Source organism: Calonectris borealis, unplaced genomic scaffold (genome assembly GCF_964195595.1).
Source record: "Calonectris borealis unplaced genomic scaffold, bCalBor7.hap1.2 HAP1_SCAFFOLD_59, whole genome shotgun sequence".
Lineage (NCBI taxonomy): Eukaryota > Metazoa > Chordata > Aves > Procellariiformes > Procellariidae > Calonectris > Calonectris borealis.
The window spans coordinates 1,017,420-1,032,763 of NW_027441465.1; the positions used below are offsets into that span (position 1 = coordinate 1,017,420).

The 15,344-nt window shown below is 64.0% G+C and overlaps 1 protein-coding gene and 1 long non-coding RNA gene across 2 annotated transcripts; both read left to right on the forward strand.

Moving 5' to 3' along the window:
- Positions 1–981: 981 nt before the first annotated feature.
- Positions 982–4,703, forward strand: LOC142076512 (uncharacterized). The gene is made up of 4 exons (XR_012671197.1): positions 982–1,428; positions 3,222–3,291; positions 3,999–4,049; positions 4,665–4,703. It is a non-coding gene; the product is annotated as an uncharacterized LOC142076512 (long non-coding RNA).
- Positions 4,704–5,157: 454 nt separating this feature from the next.
- Positions 5,158–14,905, forward strand: LOC142076511 (uncharacterized). The gene is made up of 7 exons (XM_075138794.1): positions 5,158–5,249; positions 5,578–5,666; positions 7,250–7,346; positions 9,142–9,338; positions 10,107–10,215; positions 12,645–12,817; positions 14,583–14,905. The coding sequence occupies exons 2-7, from the start codon at positions 5,632–5,634 to the stop codon at positions 14,845–14,847; spliced, it is 876 nt and encodes a 291-aa protein (XP_074994895.1). The 5' UTR covers positions 5,158–5,249; positions 5,578–5,631; the 3' UTR covers positions 14,848–14,905.
- Positions 14,906–15,344: the final 439 nt, after the last annotated feature.

A 15,344-nucleotide genomic window follows, 5' to 3' on the forward strand; every position in this document is an offset into this window, starting at 1 on the left:
GGATCCCTATAGACCCCCGTCAGGACCCCCATTGGGTTGCAGTCCCCTATAGACCCCCATAGGGAGCCCCATCGGATTGGGAGCCCCTATAGACCTCCATGAGGACCCCCGTAGTGTATGAATGCCTATAGGCCCCCATAGGGACCCCCGTGGGGCAGGGGTCCCTATAGACACCCATCAGCCATTGGGCTGCAGTCCCCTATAGGCCCCCATTGGGACCCCCATAGGGTCTGATGCTTTATAGACCCCCATAAGGACCCCCATAGGGCTGGGATCCCCTATAGAGCTCCGTAGCTCTCAGTGGGGCTGGGATCCCCTATAGACTCCCATAGGTATCCCTGGGATAAGGCTGCAGCGCCCTATAGACTCCCATAGGGCCACAATCCTCTATAGACCCCCAGAAGGACCCCCATAGGGTCACAGTCCTCTGTAGACCCCCAGAGGGGTCCCCATAGGGGCCAGGATCCCCTAAGACCTCTATAGATCCTGGGTGCCTTATAAATCCCTATGGGGTTCCCCATAGGTCTGGGATCCCCAATGGAGCCCCATAGGGATCCCTATAGAGCCTGACCCTCCTATAGACCTGCATAGGGGCCTTCATAGGACCCCCCCCAGTATCCCCCATAGGGCCTGGATTACCCTACAGACACCCATAGTGCTGGGATTCCCTCCAGACCCCTATAGATCCTGGATGACTTATAGATCCCCATAGGGATCTCTATAGGGCCCAGGTGCCCTGTAGATCCCCATAGGGATCCCCACAGGGCCTGGACCCTCTGTAGACCCCTGAGGGCCTCGATCACTTATAGATCCCCATGTTGATCCATACAGGATCTGGATTTCCTACAGACCCCCATAGGGCCTAGATCCCCCATAGATCCCCACAGGGATCCCCATAGGGCCTAGATCCCCTATAGACCCCCCCTGGGGACCCACACAGGGTCTCAAGAACCTATAAATGTCCATAGGGATCACCATGGGACCATGATCCCCTGTAGATCTCCACAAGGATCCCCATAGATGGACTCCCTATAGATTGCATAAGGTCTGGATGATCTGGGCATCCTTACAGGAATCCTTTTAGGACCAGGATCCCCCTATAGATCCCCATGGGGGATCACTATAGGGCTAGGATCACCTATAGACACTCCCCCAGGGATGCCAATAGGGCTAGCATCCTCTATAGACCCCTATAGGGATCTCCATGGGCTCAGGGATACCCCCTAGACCCCATAGGGCCAAACTGCCCCGCCCCTATAGCACCCCCATAGGGGCAGTTGGTCCGCTGGTGATGTCACAGCCTGCTGGGAGCGTGATGTCACTTCCTGGTCTGCCCCTGATCTCACTTCATGCCCTGCATCCGGCAGTGACATCACTTCCTCATCCATGATGGCATCACTGCTGGGGCTGGGCCTGTCACACATCCTGGTAAGTTGATGATGTCATTTCCTGGGCCCTTGGGGACATCAGAGACTGATGTCAGGCATAATCATCCTGCTCTGTGAGTGATGCCGCTTCTTGCCCACTGGTGATGTCACTTCCTGGCCCTGGCGTGGCGTGACTTCTTAGGTTGACTCCCTTTTGTCTCTGACATCTTTCATTGCCCTGTGATGACATCACAGCTGTGTCAGAGCTCCGCCCTCCACAACCCGGTACTTGTGGCTGTCCCATGTGGTGGGGTGATGTTGGCTGATGATGACCCATGTTGAGCCGTGTTGGCCCGTGTCGACCTGTGTCACTCCGTGTTGACCCATGTCAGTCTATCTTGACCCATGTTTGTTGACCCGTGTTGGCCCATGTTGGCCCGTGTCAGTCCGTTGCCCCATGTTTCTTGAGCCATGTTGACCCATGTTTTGACCCAGATTGAGCCATGTTGATCTGTGCTGACCTGTGTCACTCTGTGTTGCTCCATTTTGACCCGTGTTGCCCTGTGTTGACACGCACTGATCCATGTTGACCTGTGTCACTCCATGTTGACCCATGTCAATCTGTGTTGGCCCATGTTTGTTGACCTGTATTGAACCATGTTGACCTGTGTTGACCCCTGTTGACCCATGTCACCCCGTGTCACTCTGTGTTGCTCCATTTTCACCCATGTAGACCTGTGTTCATCCATGTTGACCCATGTCAATCCATGTTGACCCATGCTGATCCTGTGTTCATCCATATTGACCTGTGTTTTTTGACCTGTGTTGGCCTGTGTCACTCCATGTTGACCCATGCCAGTCTGTATTGACCCATGTTGACCCATGTTTGTTGACCCGTGTTGACCCATGTTTGTTGACCCCCATTGATCCCTGTTGATCCGTGTTGACCCGTGTTGACCTGTGTCATTCCGTGTTTCTCCATTTTGACCCATACTGACGTCACTCTGTACAGATTACCTCAGGGACGGCCATTTGTATGACTCCATGACCCCCTGGTGCAGCTGTGTACCCACCACGAAGGTCCCCCCCCAACCTCCCTGGACCTTCCCCCCATGGGGGTGTTGGTCAATGACATCACTTCCACTTTGCCCTCTGCTCCCTGTGATGCCATATCCAGCACGGTGATATCACAGCTGCTCCCACAGCCTCACCCATCCCCCTGGCCCCTCCCTGCCTGGGCTTTCCCTATATGGCATCACAGCTGGCACTGTGACATCACAGATAGTGGTATGACATCACTGTGGTTCCCACCATCCAGGGAATATTCCAACATCTACGTCCCTTCGGGGGGTACCTGAATTCCTGGGTGCCCTGGGGAGGTGCCCGGATGCCTGGGTCCCTCCGGCAAGGGCGGGTGGTGCCCAAGGGTTGGAGCTGGTGGAGCTGAACTGATCTCCCTGGACATCTGGGTGCCCTGGGGGGTGGGCGGGCTCTGGGCCCCGTGGGTAGAGCCTGGGGGGAGGAGGTGCCCGGACGCCTGGGTCCTCCCGTGCCCGCGGCGTGGGTGGCACAGGGAGTTCCCGGCCCCCGAACGCCTGGGTCCCACGGTCCCGCGCTCGGCATCACAGGGACGGAGGCGCAGCAGGTGAGGGGACCCGGGTCCGGGCACCCCCCCTACCCCAGGGTGGGCAGGGGACCCAGGCACCCGGGCACCCCCCACCTCATCTGCCCCCCCTCCCCCCAAAGGGACCCAGGCGTCCGAATCCATCTGGAGCTGTTGGGGGGACCCAGGCATCCAGGCTGCCACTGCTTGGGGGGGGGTGTGTTATTGTAGGGTCTCCCTGTTTGTTCCAGGGCCCCCCCAGTTTGTGCCATGGTGGATGAGGGGGACCGGGGACGATGCGGCCCCACCAGGCTGGCGCAGGTGAGTGGGACCCAGGTGGGGTGGGGGGGTGGGGGGGCCAAGTGTCTGGGGGGGGACCCAGGCATGCGGGGGGGCACCCAGGTGTCCCAAGGAAGCCTCAACCCCAGTGGGGGGACCCAGGGGTCTGGGGAGGGGGGGGGATTCAGGCATTTGGGGGAGCCCCCACCCAGGGGAGCCAGGCGTCTGGGTTCCCTGCCCCCCACACTTGGCCGGGGGACCCAGGCGTCCGGGTACCCCCTCCCCCGGCCCCACTGGCCCCAGGCCAGACCCTGGACTGGAATTAGGGCACGGGGCGGGGAAAGGGAACCCAGGCGTCCGGCAGCCCTCGGCTCCCCTCCCCCCCACCCTGGGAAGGGACCCAGGCGTCGGGGCAGCCCCCCCACCCCACCCCACTGTCCCCCCCCGAGGGGACCCAGGTGTCCCGCCCCACCCGTGGGACTCTGAGGGGTGGAGCCCGGATGCTGGGGTTCCCCTGGGCGCCCAGGTCCCAGGGGAGCCGGGGGGGGTGGAGCAGGGGGTCCCCCGGGCGCCCGGGTCCCAGGGGAGCCGGGGGGGGTGGAGCAGGGGGTCCCCCGGGCGCCCGGGTCCCAGGGGAGCCGGGGGGGGTGGAGCAGGGGGTCCCCTGGGCACCCGGGTCCCAGGGGAGCCGGGGGGGGTGGAGCAGGGTGGAGCAGGGCCACACCCCCTTCCCCTCCCCCCCCCCGCAGGCACAGTACCGCCGCGACCTGGAGGAGGAGCTCCGTGACCTCAGCAACCAGGTGGGTGTGGCCAGCACCTGTCAGTCACAGCCTAGCTCCCTCCCACATGTCAGGCCTGGCAGTGGGCGGGGCATGGGGCTGCCCATCATCCCAATGGGCAGGGCATGGAGCTGTCCATCACCTTGGTGGGCGGGGCATCGAGGTGTCAGTCACCCTGGTGGGCGGGACATGGGGCTGTCAATCACCCTGGTGGGTGGGGCATGGGACTGTCCATCACCCTGGTGGGTGGGACATGGGACTGTCCATCACCCTGGTGGACAGGACATGGGGGTGTCCATCACCCTGGTGGGTGGGGCATGGGACTGTCCATCACCCTGGTGGGCAGGACATTGGGGTTTCCATCACCCTGGTGGGCGGGGCATGGGGGTGCCCATCACCCTGGTGGGCAGGACATTGGGGTTTCCATCACCCTGGTGGGCGGGGCATGGGGGTGCCCATCACCCTTGTGGGCTGAGCATGGAGCTGTCCGTCACCCTCGAGGCGGGATTTGGGCTGTCCATCACCATGGGGGTGGAATGTGGGGCTGTCAGTCATCCTTGGGGCGGGGCCTGGGACTGTGTCACCTGGAGGCGGGGCATGGGGCTGTCACTCACAGCTTGTTCCCACCCCCGGCAGGTGGCAGCGCTGGGGCGGAGCCTGGCAGAGGAGCGGGGGCGGAGCCTGGCAGCAGGTGGGGCCCTGCGGGCGCTGGAGATAGCGGTGGGCGGAGCCCAGGCCCGGGTGGGCGGAGCCTCTCGGGCACGAGACCGGGCCTGTGAGCGCCTGCGCCAGCAGCAGGTGGGTGGGGCCAGGGCAGGGGCTGGGCCTGAGAAGGGGCGGAGCCTCTGGCGGGGTCGGTGTCAGGGCAGGGGGCGTGGCTGAGGTGGAATCTGAGAGGGATGGGGCTAAAAGGGGGCGTGGTTAGAGGGGGTCTGGCCTAGGAAGAAGGTGGGGGCTTAGGAGAGTGGGTGGAGCATCCAGAGGGTGGGCGGGGCTTCGGCCGGTGTGGGGTCTGTGAGAGGCGTTGGTGCCTGGGCTGGGGGCGGGGCCTTCTGGGTGGGTGGGTGTGGCCTTACACAGCCCCTCCCCCAGGAGGCGGGGCATCTGCTGTGGGCAGAGCTGGAGGCAACACGCGCTGCTCGGGCAGGGGCGGAGCTCCGGGCGCAGGAGGCGGAGTCACAGCGTCGCACCAGGGAGGCGGAGCTGGAGCGGCTGCGGCAGGTGGGCAGGGCTAAGGCTAGGGGCGGGGCTAAGGGAGTGGGCGGGGTGAGGGCAGGGGTAAGAGCATCTGGGGTGGAGCTAAAGGGTTTGGGGTGGGGCTAAGCTATCTCAGGGGCGGAGCTAAGGGATCCCAGGGCGGGGCTGTGTGAGACTAGGGGTGGGGCTATTGAACACATTGGCAGGGCTAAAAGTCAGAGGGGAGGGGCTAATGGCCATGGGGCGGGGCTAAAGAACAGTGGGGTGGGGCTATGGGAGTGGGTCTGGGGGAGTGTTGGGGTGTGGTGGGCGGGGCTTCCCGGGGGCGTGCCCATCCCAACCCCACCCCCAGGCGGTGGCGGCGGCCCAGCATGCCCGGCGGCGGGCGGAGCAGGAGCGCGATGACATGGCTGCCCACGTGCCCCACCCACCCAGCCCCACGTGAGTGACCCCCCCCCCGGCCCTGCCCACTCCCTGGCCACGCCCACAGACCTATATATGTCCTTTATAGGTTACCCTCATAGCGCGTCCCCTATAGCCCCCATGGAGGGTCCCTTGTAGCTCCCCATGGCCTGTCGCCTATAGCCCCCAGGGTGGGTCCCCTATAGCCCCTATGGTGTATCCCCTACAGCTCCGGGGGGTGTGTCCCCTATAGACCTCACAGCACATACCCTATAGCCCCCATGGCCTGTCCCCTATAGCCCCCAGGGTGGGTCCCCTATAGCCCCTATGGTGTATCCCCTACAGCTCCGGGGGGTGTGTCCCCTATAGACCTCACAGCACATACCCTATAGCCCCCATGGCCTGTCCCCTACAGCCCCCAGGGTGGGTCCCCTATAGCCCCTATGGTGTATCCCCTACAGCTCCGGGGGGTGTGTCCCCTATAGACCTCACAGCACATACCCTATAGCCCCCATGGCCTGTCCCCTATAGCCCCCAGGGTGGGTCCCCTATAGCCCCTATGGTGTATCCCCTACAGCTCCGGGGGGTGTGTCCCCTATAGACCTCACAGCACATACCCTATAGCCCCCATGGCATGTCCCTTATAGCCCCCAGGTTGTGTCCCCCATAGCCCTCATGGCACAGCCCCTATAGCCCTCATGGTGCATCCACTATAACCCCCACAGTGTGTCCCTTATAGCCCCCACAGCATGTCCCCTATAGCCCCCACAGTACATGCCCTATAGCCCCCACAGTGTGTCCCCTATAGCCCCCACAGTGTGTCCCTTATAGCCCCCACAGCATGTCCCCTATAGCCCCCACAGTGTGTCCCCTATAGCCCCCGCAGTACATCCCCTATAGCCCCCACAGTGTGTCCCTTATAGCCCCCACAGCATGTCCCCTATAGCCCCCACAGTGTGTCCCCTATAGCCCCCCCAGTGTGTCCCTTATAGCCCCCCCCAGTGTGTCCCCTATAGCCCCCCCAGTGTGTCCCTTATAGCCCCCACAGCATGTCCCCTATAGCCCCCACAGTGTGTCCCCTATAGCCCCCACAGTACATGCCCTATAGCCCCCACAGTGTGTCCCCTATAGCCCCCACAGTGTGTCCCTTATAGCCCCCACAGCATGTCCCCTATAGCCCCCACAGTGTGTCCCCTATAGCCCCCGCAGTACATCCCCTATAGCCCCCACAGTGTGTCCCTTATAGCCCCCACAGCATGTCCCCTATAGCCCCCACAGTGTGTCCCCTATAGCCCCCCCAGTGTGTCCCTTATAGCCCCCCCCAGTGTGTCCCCTATAGCCCCCCCAGTGTGTCCCTTATAGCCCCCACAGCATGTCCCCTATAGCCCCCACAGTGTGTCCCCTATAGCCCCCGCACTACATCCCCTATAGCCCCCCCAGTGTGTCCCCTATAGCCCCCATGGCCTGTCCCCTATAACCCCCAGGGTGTGTCCCCTATAGTCCCCACAGCGCAGCCCCTATAGCTCCTCCCAGCGTGTCCCCTATAGCCCCCCCGCGATCCCCATTCCCCCCTGGCGTCCCCCCCACTCCCCCCGCAGCCCCTATAGCGGCTATGGGTGCAGGGGGGGCCGGGACCCCAGGGTGCTGCAGGCGGCGCTGGCGGAGCTGCGGGAGAACAACCGGGCGCTGCAGCAGCGCCTGCACCAGCGGCAGGCCCAGGTCAGGGGTGCCTATGGGGGACATGGGGGGGGCACCTATGGGGGACACCTGTGGGAGATGTATGGGGGGCATGGGGGCACCGGTGGGGGGACGTGGGGCACCTAGAGGGAGATTGAGGGGGGGATGTGGGGGCGTGAGGGAGACACATATATGGCAGGATGTATAGGGGGGATATATAGGGGATGTGGGAGGAACCTATGGGGTCAGGGGGGCACCTGGGTGGGGCACTTCTGGGGGGGGGGTATGGGGGCACCTATGGGGGGCACCTGTGGGCACAAGGTGGGGACCTATGGGGGTATGCGGGAGGGTGATGTGAGGGACATAAGGGCACCTATGGGAGATCTAAGGGGGGATGTATGGGGGCACCTATGAGCACAGGGGGGGCACCTGGAGGGGGGGGGCATGTGGGGGTGCCTATGGGGGAATGTATGGGGGGGACAAGGGGGGTACGTATGGAGGGGTGTGTAGGTGAACACGTGGGGAGGGCATGCGGGCACCTATGGGGGTCGTACAGCGGGACGGGTGGGGGGCGTGGGGCACCGATGAGGTGCTGCTCCGGGTGCTGTGTGGGTGCTGTGGGTGCTGTGTGGGTGCCGTAGGGGCAGATGTGGGTGCTGTGGGTTCTGTGTGGGTGCTGTGTGGGTGCTGTGGGTGCCGTGGGTGCTCTGGGGGTGCTGTGGGAGCATTTGTGGGTGCTGTGTGGGTGCTGTGGGTGCTGTGGGTGCTGTGGGTGCTGTGTGGGTGCTGTGGGTGCTCTGGGGGTGCTGTGGGTGCCGTGGGTGCTGTGGGTGCTGTGTGGGTGCTGTGGGTGCTGTGGGTGCTGTGGGTGCCGTGGGTGCTGTGGGTGCTGTGTGGGTGCTGTGGGTGCTGTGGGTGCCGTGGGTGCTGTGGGTGCTGTGGGTGCTGTGGGTGCTGTGTGGGTGCTGTGGGTGCTGTGTGGGTGCCGTGGGTGCCGTGGGTGCTGTGTGGGTGCTGTGGGTGCTGTGGGTGCAGGTGTGGGTGCCGTGGGTGCCGTGGGTGCTGTGGGTGCTGTAGGTGCAGGTGTGGGTGCTGTGGGAGCTGTGGGTGCTGTGGGTGCCATGAGTGCTGTGTGGGTGCCGTGGGTGCTGTGTGGGTGCTGTGGGTGCCGTGGGTGCTCTGGGGGTGCCGTGGGAGCATTTGTGGGTGCTGTGTGGGTGCTGTGGGTGCCGTGGGTGCTGTGTGGGTGCCGTAGGGGCAGATGTGGGTGCCGTGGGTTCTGTGTGGGTGCTGTGTGGGTGCTGTGGGTGCCGTGGGTGCTCTGGGGGTGCTGTGGGAGCATTTGTGGGTGCTGTGTGGGTGCTGTGCGGGTGCTGCGGGTGCTGCGGGTGCTGTGTGGGTGCTGTGGGTGCTGTGTGGGTGCTGCGGGTGCTGTGGGTGCTGTGTGGGTGCTGTTGGAGCATTTGTGGGTGCTGTGTGGGTGTTGTGGGTGCTGCGGGTGCTGTGTGGGTGCTGTTGGAGCATTTGTGGGTGCTGCGGGTGCTGTGGGTGCTGTGGGGGTGCTGTGGGAGCATTTGTGGGTGCTGCGGGTGCCGTGGGTGCTCTGGGGGTGCTGTGGGAGCATTTGTGGGTGCTGTGTGGGTGCTGTGTGGGTGCTGCGGGTGCTGTGGGTGCTGTGGGTGCTGTGTGGGTGCTGTGGGTGCAGCGGGTGCTGTGGGTGCCACGGGTGCTGTGTGGGTGCTGTGGGTGCTGCGGGTGCTGTGTGGGTGCCACGGGTGCTGTGTGGGTGCCGTCGGGGTGGGTGCTGACCCCCCGCGGGTGCCACCGTTGGGCGCAGGCGGAGGAGCTGCGGCGGGCGCTGGCGGCGGCGGGGGCACGGGCGCGGGAGGCGGCGGGGGCGCGGGCCCGGCTGGAAGAGGAGCAGCGGGTGCTGCGGGGGCGGCTGCAGCACCCCAGGGTGCCCCCGGGCCCCGCCGAGGCCGCCCTGCGCGCCCGCTGCCTCCATCTTCAGGAGCTCCTGCACCGCGAGGCTGGGTGAGCCGGGGGACCCAGGGTGCTCTTGGGTGGCCCCAGGGTGGTCCAAGATGGTCCCAAGGTGGTCCCGGGGTGGCCCATGGTGACCCCAGGGTGGTCCAGGGTGGCTCTGGGTGGTTCAAGATGGTTCCAGAGTGACCCAGGCTGGTCTTGGGTGGCCCCAGGGTGGTCCAAGGTGGTCCCAGGGTGGTCTTGGGTGGCCCCAGGGTGGTCCAAGATGGTCTGAGGGTGGCCCCAGGGTGACCCCAGGGTGGTCCAAGGTGGTCCCAGGGTGGTCTTGGGTGGCCCCAGGGTGGTCCAAGATGGTCTGAGGGTGGCCCCAGGGTGACCCAGGCTGGCCCGTGGTGACCTCAGGGTGGTCTTGGGTGGCCCCAGGGTGGTCCAGGGTGGCCCTGGGTGGTTCCAGATGGCTCCAGGGTGACCCAGGCTGGTCTTGGGTGGCCCCAGGGTGGTCCAAGGTGGTCCCAGGGTGGTCCAAGGTGGCCCCAGGGTGGTCCAGGGTGACCCAGGGTGATATTGGGTGGCCCCAGGGTGGTCCAAGATGGTCTGAGGGTGGCCCCAGGGTGACCCAGGCTGGCCCATTGTGACCTCAGGGTGGTCTTGGGTGGCCCCAGGATGTCCTAGGGTGGCTCAGGGTGGCCCATGGGTGGCTCCAAGTTTGTCCCAGTGTCCCCAAAGTACCCCCCATGGCTTTCCCGTGGGTGCTGCTGGATGCCGTGGGGCACCCCATGGGTGCCGTGGGGTGACGTGGGGCACCCATGGGTGCAGGGCGCGGGCGGCGCTGACCCGGGCGGCACGGGCAGCGGGACGGCGCCTGCGGGTGCTGCTGGCGGAGGCGGAGGAGCAGCGGCTGCGGGGGGAGCGCTACCGCCTGCAGGTGGGGTGACGTCACCCGTGGGTGACATCATGGGTGGGGTTGACATCATGGAGCGGGGGGGGGTGACATCACATGTGTGGCTCCCATGGGTTCCCTGGCCAGGTGGCGGGGAGGGTGGCGCGGAGGCGTGTCACCCCACGTCACCCCGCAACCCCATAGCCTCCGTGTCCCCCTGCGTCCCCGTGTCCCCCCATGTCCCCGTGTCCCCCCGCCCCATGTCCCCGTGTCCCCCCACGTCTTCGTGTCCCCCCGCCCCATGTCCCCGTGTCCCCCCATGTCGTCTGCCCCCCATGTCCCCACGCCCCGTTCCTATGTCCCCCACGCCCCGTGTCCCCCATCCCCATGCCCTGTGTCCCCATGGCCCCCTGTGCCACCCCGTGTCCCCATGCCCCACGTCACCGTGTCCCGCCATGCCCTGTATCCCCATGTTCCCACATCCCCGTGTCCCCCATGTCCCCCCACACCCCGTGTCCCCATACCCCATGTCCCCATGCCCAGTGTCCTCCGTCCCTGTGTCCCTCTGTCCCTCTGTCCCCGTGTCCCCACGTCCCCGTGTCCCCACGTCCCCGTGTCCCCGTGTCCCCATGTCCCTCTGTCCCCATGTTCCCATGCCTCATGTTCCTGTGTCTCCATGCCCCATATCCCATGTCCCCATGTCCCCATGTCCCCATGCCCCATGTCCCAATACCCACATCCCCGTGTCCCCGTGTCCCCATGTCCCCGTGTCCCCATGTCCCCATGTCCCCGTGTCCCAATACCCACGTCCCCATGTCCCCATGTCCCCATGTCCCCGTGTCCCCATGTCCCCATGCCCCATGTCCCAATACCCACATCCCCGTGTCCCCATGTCCCCGTGTCCCCATGTCCCCATGTCCCCGTGTCCCCATGTCCCAATACCCACGTCCCCGTGTCCCCATGTCCCCATGTCCCCGTGTCCCCATGTCCCCATGCCCCATGTCCCAATACCCACATCCCCATGTCCCCATGTCCCCGTGTCCCCATGTCCCCCTGCCCCATGTTCCTATGTCCCCATGCCCCATATCCCATGTCCCCATGTCCCCATGTCCCCATGTCCCCATGTCCCCGTGTCCCCATGTCCCCATGCCCCGTGTCCCCACACCTCATGTCCCTTTGTCCCTGTGTCCCCGTGCCCCATGTCCCCTTGTCCCCACGCCCCATATCCCCATGTCCTTGTGTCCCATGTCCCCGTGGCCCCACATCCCCATCGCCCCATGTCCCCACACCCCATATCTCCATGTCCCCATGCCCCGTGTCCCCACACCTCGTGTCCCTGTGTCCCTGTGTCCCCATGCCCCATATCCCACGTCCCCATGTCCCAATACCCATGTCCCCATGTCCCCGTGTTGCCATGTCCCCATGCCCCATGTTCCTGTGTCCCCATGTCCCAATACCCGTGTCCCCATGTCCCCATGTCCCCATGCCCCGTGTCCCCACACCCCATATCTCCATGTCCCCATGCCCCGTGTCCCCACACCTTGTGTCCCTGTGTCCCCACGCCCCGTATCCCCATGTCCTTGTGTCCCCATGTCCCCATGTCCCCGTGTCTCCATGTCCCCATGCCCCATGTTCCTGTGTCCCCCTGTCCCAATACCCATGTCCCCATGTCCCCATGCCCCATGTCCCCGTGTCCCCATGTCCCTGTGTCCCCATGCCCCACGTCCCCGTGGCCCCATGTCCCTGTGTCCGTGTCCCCACGCCCCATATCCCCATATCCTTGTGTCCCTGTGTCCCCATATCCCATGTCCCCGAGTCCCCATGTCCCCGTGGCCCCATGCCCCATGTTCCTGTGTCCCCATGTCCCAATACCCACGTCCCCATGTCCCCGTGTCCCCACGTCCCCACGTCCCCGTATCCTCATGCCCCACGTCCCCGTGGCCCCACGTCCCTGTGTCCGTGTCCCCACGCCCCATATCCCCATATCCTTGTGTCCCTGTGTCCCCATATCCCATGTCCCCATGTCCCCGTGTCCCCACGTCCCCACGTCCCCGTATCCTCATGCCCCACGTCCCCGTGGCCCCACGTCCCTGTGTCCGTGTCCCCACGCCCCATATCCCCATATCCTTGTGTCCCTGTGTCCCCATATCCCATGTCCCCATGTCCCCGAGTCCCCATGTCCCCGTGGCCCCATGCCCCATGTTCCTGTGTCCCCATGTCCCAATACCCATGTCCCTGTGTCCCCATGCCCCATGTCCCCGTGTCCCCATGCCCCCATGCCCCATGTCCCCGTGGCCCCGTGTCCCCATGCCCTATGTCCCCGTGGCCCCATGTCCCCGTGTCCTCATGCCCCACGTCCCCACGTCCCCACGTCCCCGTGCCCCCATGTCCCCACACTTCGTGTCCCTGTGTCCCCACGTCCCCACGTCCCCGTGCCCCCACGTCCCCACGCCCCGTGTCCCGTGTCCCCGCAGGCGCAGGCCAGCGAGGCGTCGGGGCGGGCGCTGGGGGAGCGGGTGGCCGCGGTGGCCGCGGGGACGGCCCGTGCGCAGGCCCAGGGCCACCGCCTGCGCTGGGCGCTGGAGGCCGTCGGGGACGGGGCCGCAGCCACCGCCCGCCACGTGGCCGCCCTGCGGGCTCGCCTCAGGTGGGGACCGGCACCCACACCCCCCCCGGGACCCCGTGGGCCCCTATAGCACCCTATAGTCTCCTTATGCCCCCTATGGGCTTCTATGGCTCTCTGTGGTGCCCTATGGGCCCTTATAGCACCCTATAGATCCCTATAGCCTCCTCATGGCCCCCTCTATACCTCCCCCCTGGGCCCTTATAGCTCCCTATGTATCCCTATAGCACCCTATAGCTTCCTATAGTTTACTTATAGTTCTCTTATAGACTCCCGTGGGCCCCTATAGCTCCCTATGTGTCCCTATAGCACCCTACAGCTTCCTATAGTTTACTTATAGTTCTCTTATAGACTCCCATGGGGCCCTATAGCTCCCTATGTGTCCCTATAGCACCCTACAGCTTCCTATAGTTTACTTATAGCTCTCTTATAGACTCCCGTGGGCCCCTATAGCTCCCTATGTGTCCCTATAGCACCCTACAGCTTCCTATAGTTTACTTATAGCTCTCTTATAGACTCCCGTGGGCCCCTATAGCTCCCTATGTGTCCCTATAGCACCCTGTAGCTTCCTATAGTTTACTTATAGCTCTCTTGTAGACTCCCGTGGGCCCCTATAGCTCCCAATGTGTCCCTATAGCACGCTATAGCTTCCTATAATTTATTTATAGCTCTCTTGTAGACTCCCGTGGGCCCCTATAGCTCCCTATGTGTCCCTATAGCACCCTACAGCTTCCTATAGTTTACTTATAGCTCTCTTGTAGACTCCCATGGGCCCCTATAGCTCCCTATGTGTCCCTATAGCACCTTATAGCTTCCTGTAGTTTACCTATAGCTCTCCTATAGCCAACCCAAGAGCCCCTGTAGCCCTCCTATAGCACCTTATAGTCCCCTGTATCCCCCCACAGCACCACTATAGCTCCCTTTGTAACCCCCTATGGGCTGCTATCACCACCTGTAGCACCCTATAGCCTCCCACAGGTACCTATGCCCCCCCCCATAGCACCCTATAGCTCCCTCTGTGCCCCTATAGCCCTCCATAGCACCCTATAACTCTTCATCGCAGCACTACAGTCTCATTATAGCATCCCTATAGTATCCTATAGCCCCTATAGGCCTCTGCAGCACCCTATAGCCCCCATAGGTCCCTATAGACCCCCATGCCCCCTAGTAGTAGCCTATAGCCCCCATAGTCCCCTATGGGTCTGGGAGGGGCTGTATGGGACTAGGGGGATTATGGGATAGCGGGGGCTGTATGGGGGCTGTATGGGGGATTATGGGATAGGGAGGGGCTGTATGGGGGCTGTATGGGGGATTATGGGATAGCGGGGGCTGTATGGGGGATTATGGGGGATTATGGGGTAGCGGGGGCTGTATGGGGGCTGTATGGGAGATTATGGGATAGCGGGGGCTGTATGGGGGCTGTATGGGAGATTATGGGATAGCGGGGGGCTGTATGGGGGCTGTATGGGGGATTATGGGATAGCGGGGGCTGTATGGGGGATTATGGGAGATTATGGGATAGCAGGGGGCTGTATGGGGGCTGTATGGGGGATTATGGGATAGCGGGGGGCTGCATGGGGGCTGTATGGGGGATTATGGGATAGCGAGTGGCTGTATGGGGGATTATGGGATAGCGAGGGGCTGTATGGGGGATTATGGGATAGTGGGGAGCTGTATGGGGCTAGAGGGATTATGGGATAGCGGGGGGCTGTACGGGGGCTCTCTGGGGAATTATGGGATGGCGGGGGGCTCTCTGGGGCCACCCCAAATCCTCCCTGGCTGCCCCCAGGTGCGACCCGCTGACGCTGTCCCGCACGGTGCGGCGCATGCTGCGGGAGGAGGACGAGGACAGCGAGGACAGCGAGGACAGCGGGGACAGCGGGTCCCCCCCCTGCACCCCCAGGGAGCGCCTCGAAACCGCCCCCGGCTCCAGGGGGGGCCTGGAAACTGCCCCCAAGGAGCCCCACCAAAAGGCTGCTGGTCCCAGGGAGGGCCTGGAAACTGCCCGCAGCCCAGGGGGGACCCTCGAAACCACCCCTGGGGACCAGCCCTGAAAGTGCCTTCAGGCCCAAGGAGCCCCCAGAAACGGTCCCCAGGGACACCCTGGTGGGGTGGGGCTTATTCGGGGGTGGGGCCTGTTGGGGTGGGGCTTTGGGGGGGGCAGGGCTTTGGGGGGGCGGGGCTTGCCTATGTTTATTAAAGTGCTTTTAAGATGGATCTGCCCCTGAGTGACTCGGGGGGGGGGGGGGGCTGCAAAAAGGAGGGGGCTCAAAACACCCCAGAGCCCATGTTGGGGGGAGCCTTGAAACTCTCCCCAAAACACTATTTGGGGGGGGGGGGGAGGCTTGAAAGGGGGGACCCCACCCTCCCAAACCACATTTTGGGGGGCTGTCTCAAAATACTCCTGAGGCCCAGGTTTGGGGGGGGCTTGAAACACCCTCTTTACCCCAAGTGGGGGGGGGGGCGGTCTCAACCCCCCCCCAACCCCCTTCTTCAATGGCACTAGGGGGAGGGGGGGGCCTTGAAACACCCCAAAACCGTGTTGTGGGGT

What these genes read in the sequence shown, in the direction of transcription:
- LOC142076511 (XM_075138794.1), top strand. Translation starts at nt 5,632, where the DNA reads ATGGCTGCCCACGTGCCCCACCCACCCAGCCCCAC. An exon ending in CTCCTGCACCGCGAGGCTGG is followed by an intron (nt 9,339 to 10,106) that starts GTGAGCCGGGGG and finishes CCATGGGTGCAG; the next exon opens with GGCGCGGGCGGCGCTGACCC. An exon ending in GGGAGCGCTACCGCCTGCAG is followed by an intron (nt 10,216 to 12,644) that starts GTGGGGTGACGT and finishes GTGTCCCCGCAG; the next exon opens with GCGCAGGCCAGCGAGGCGTC.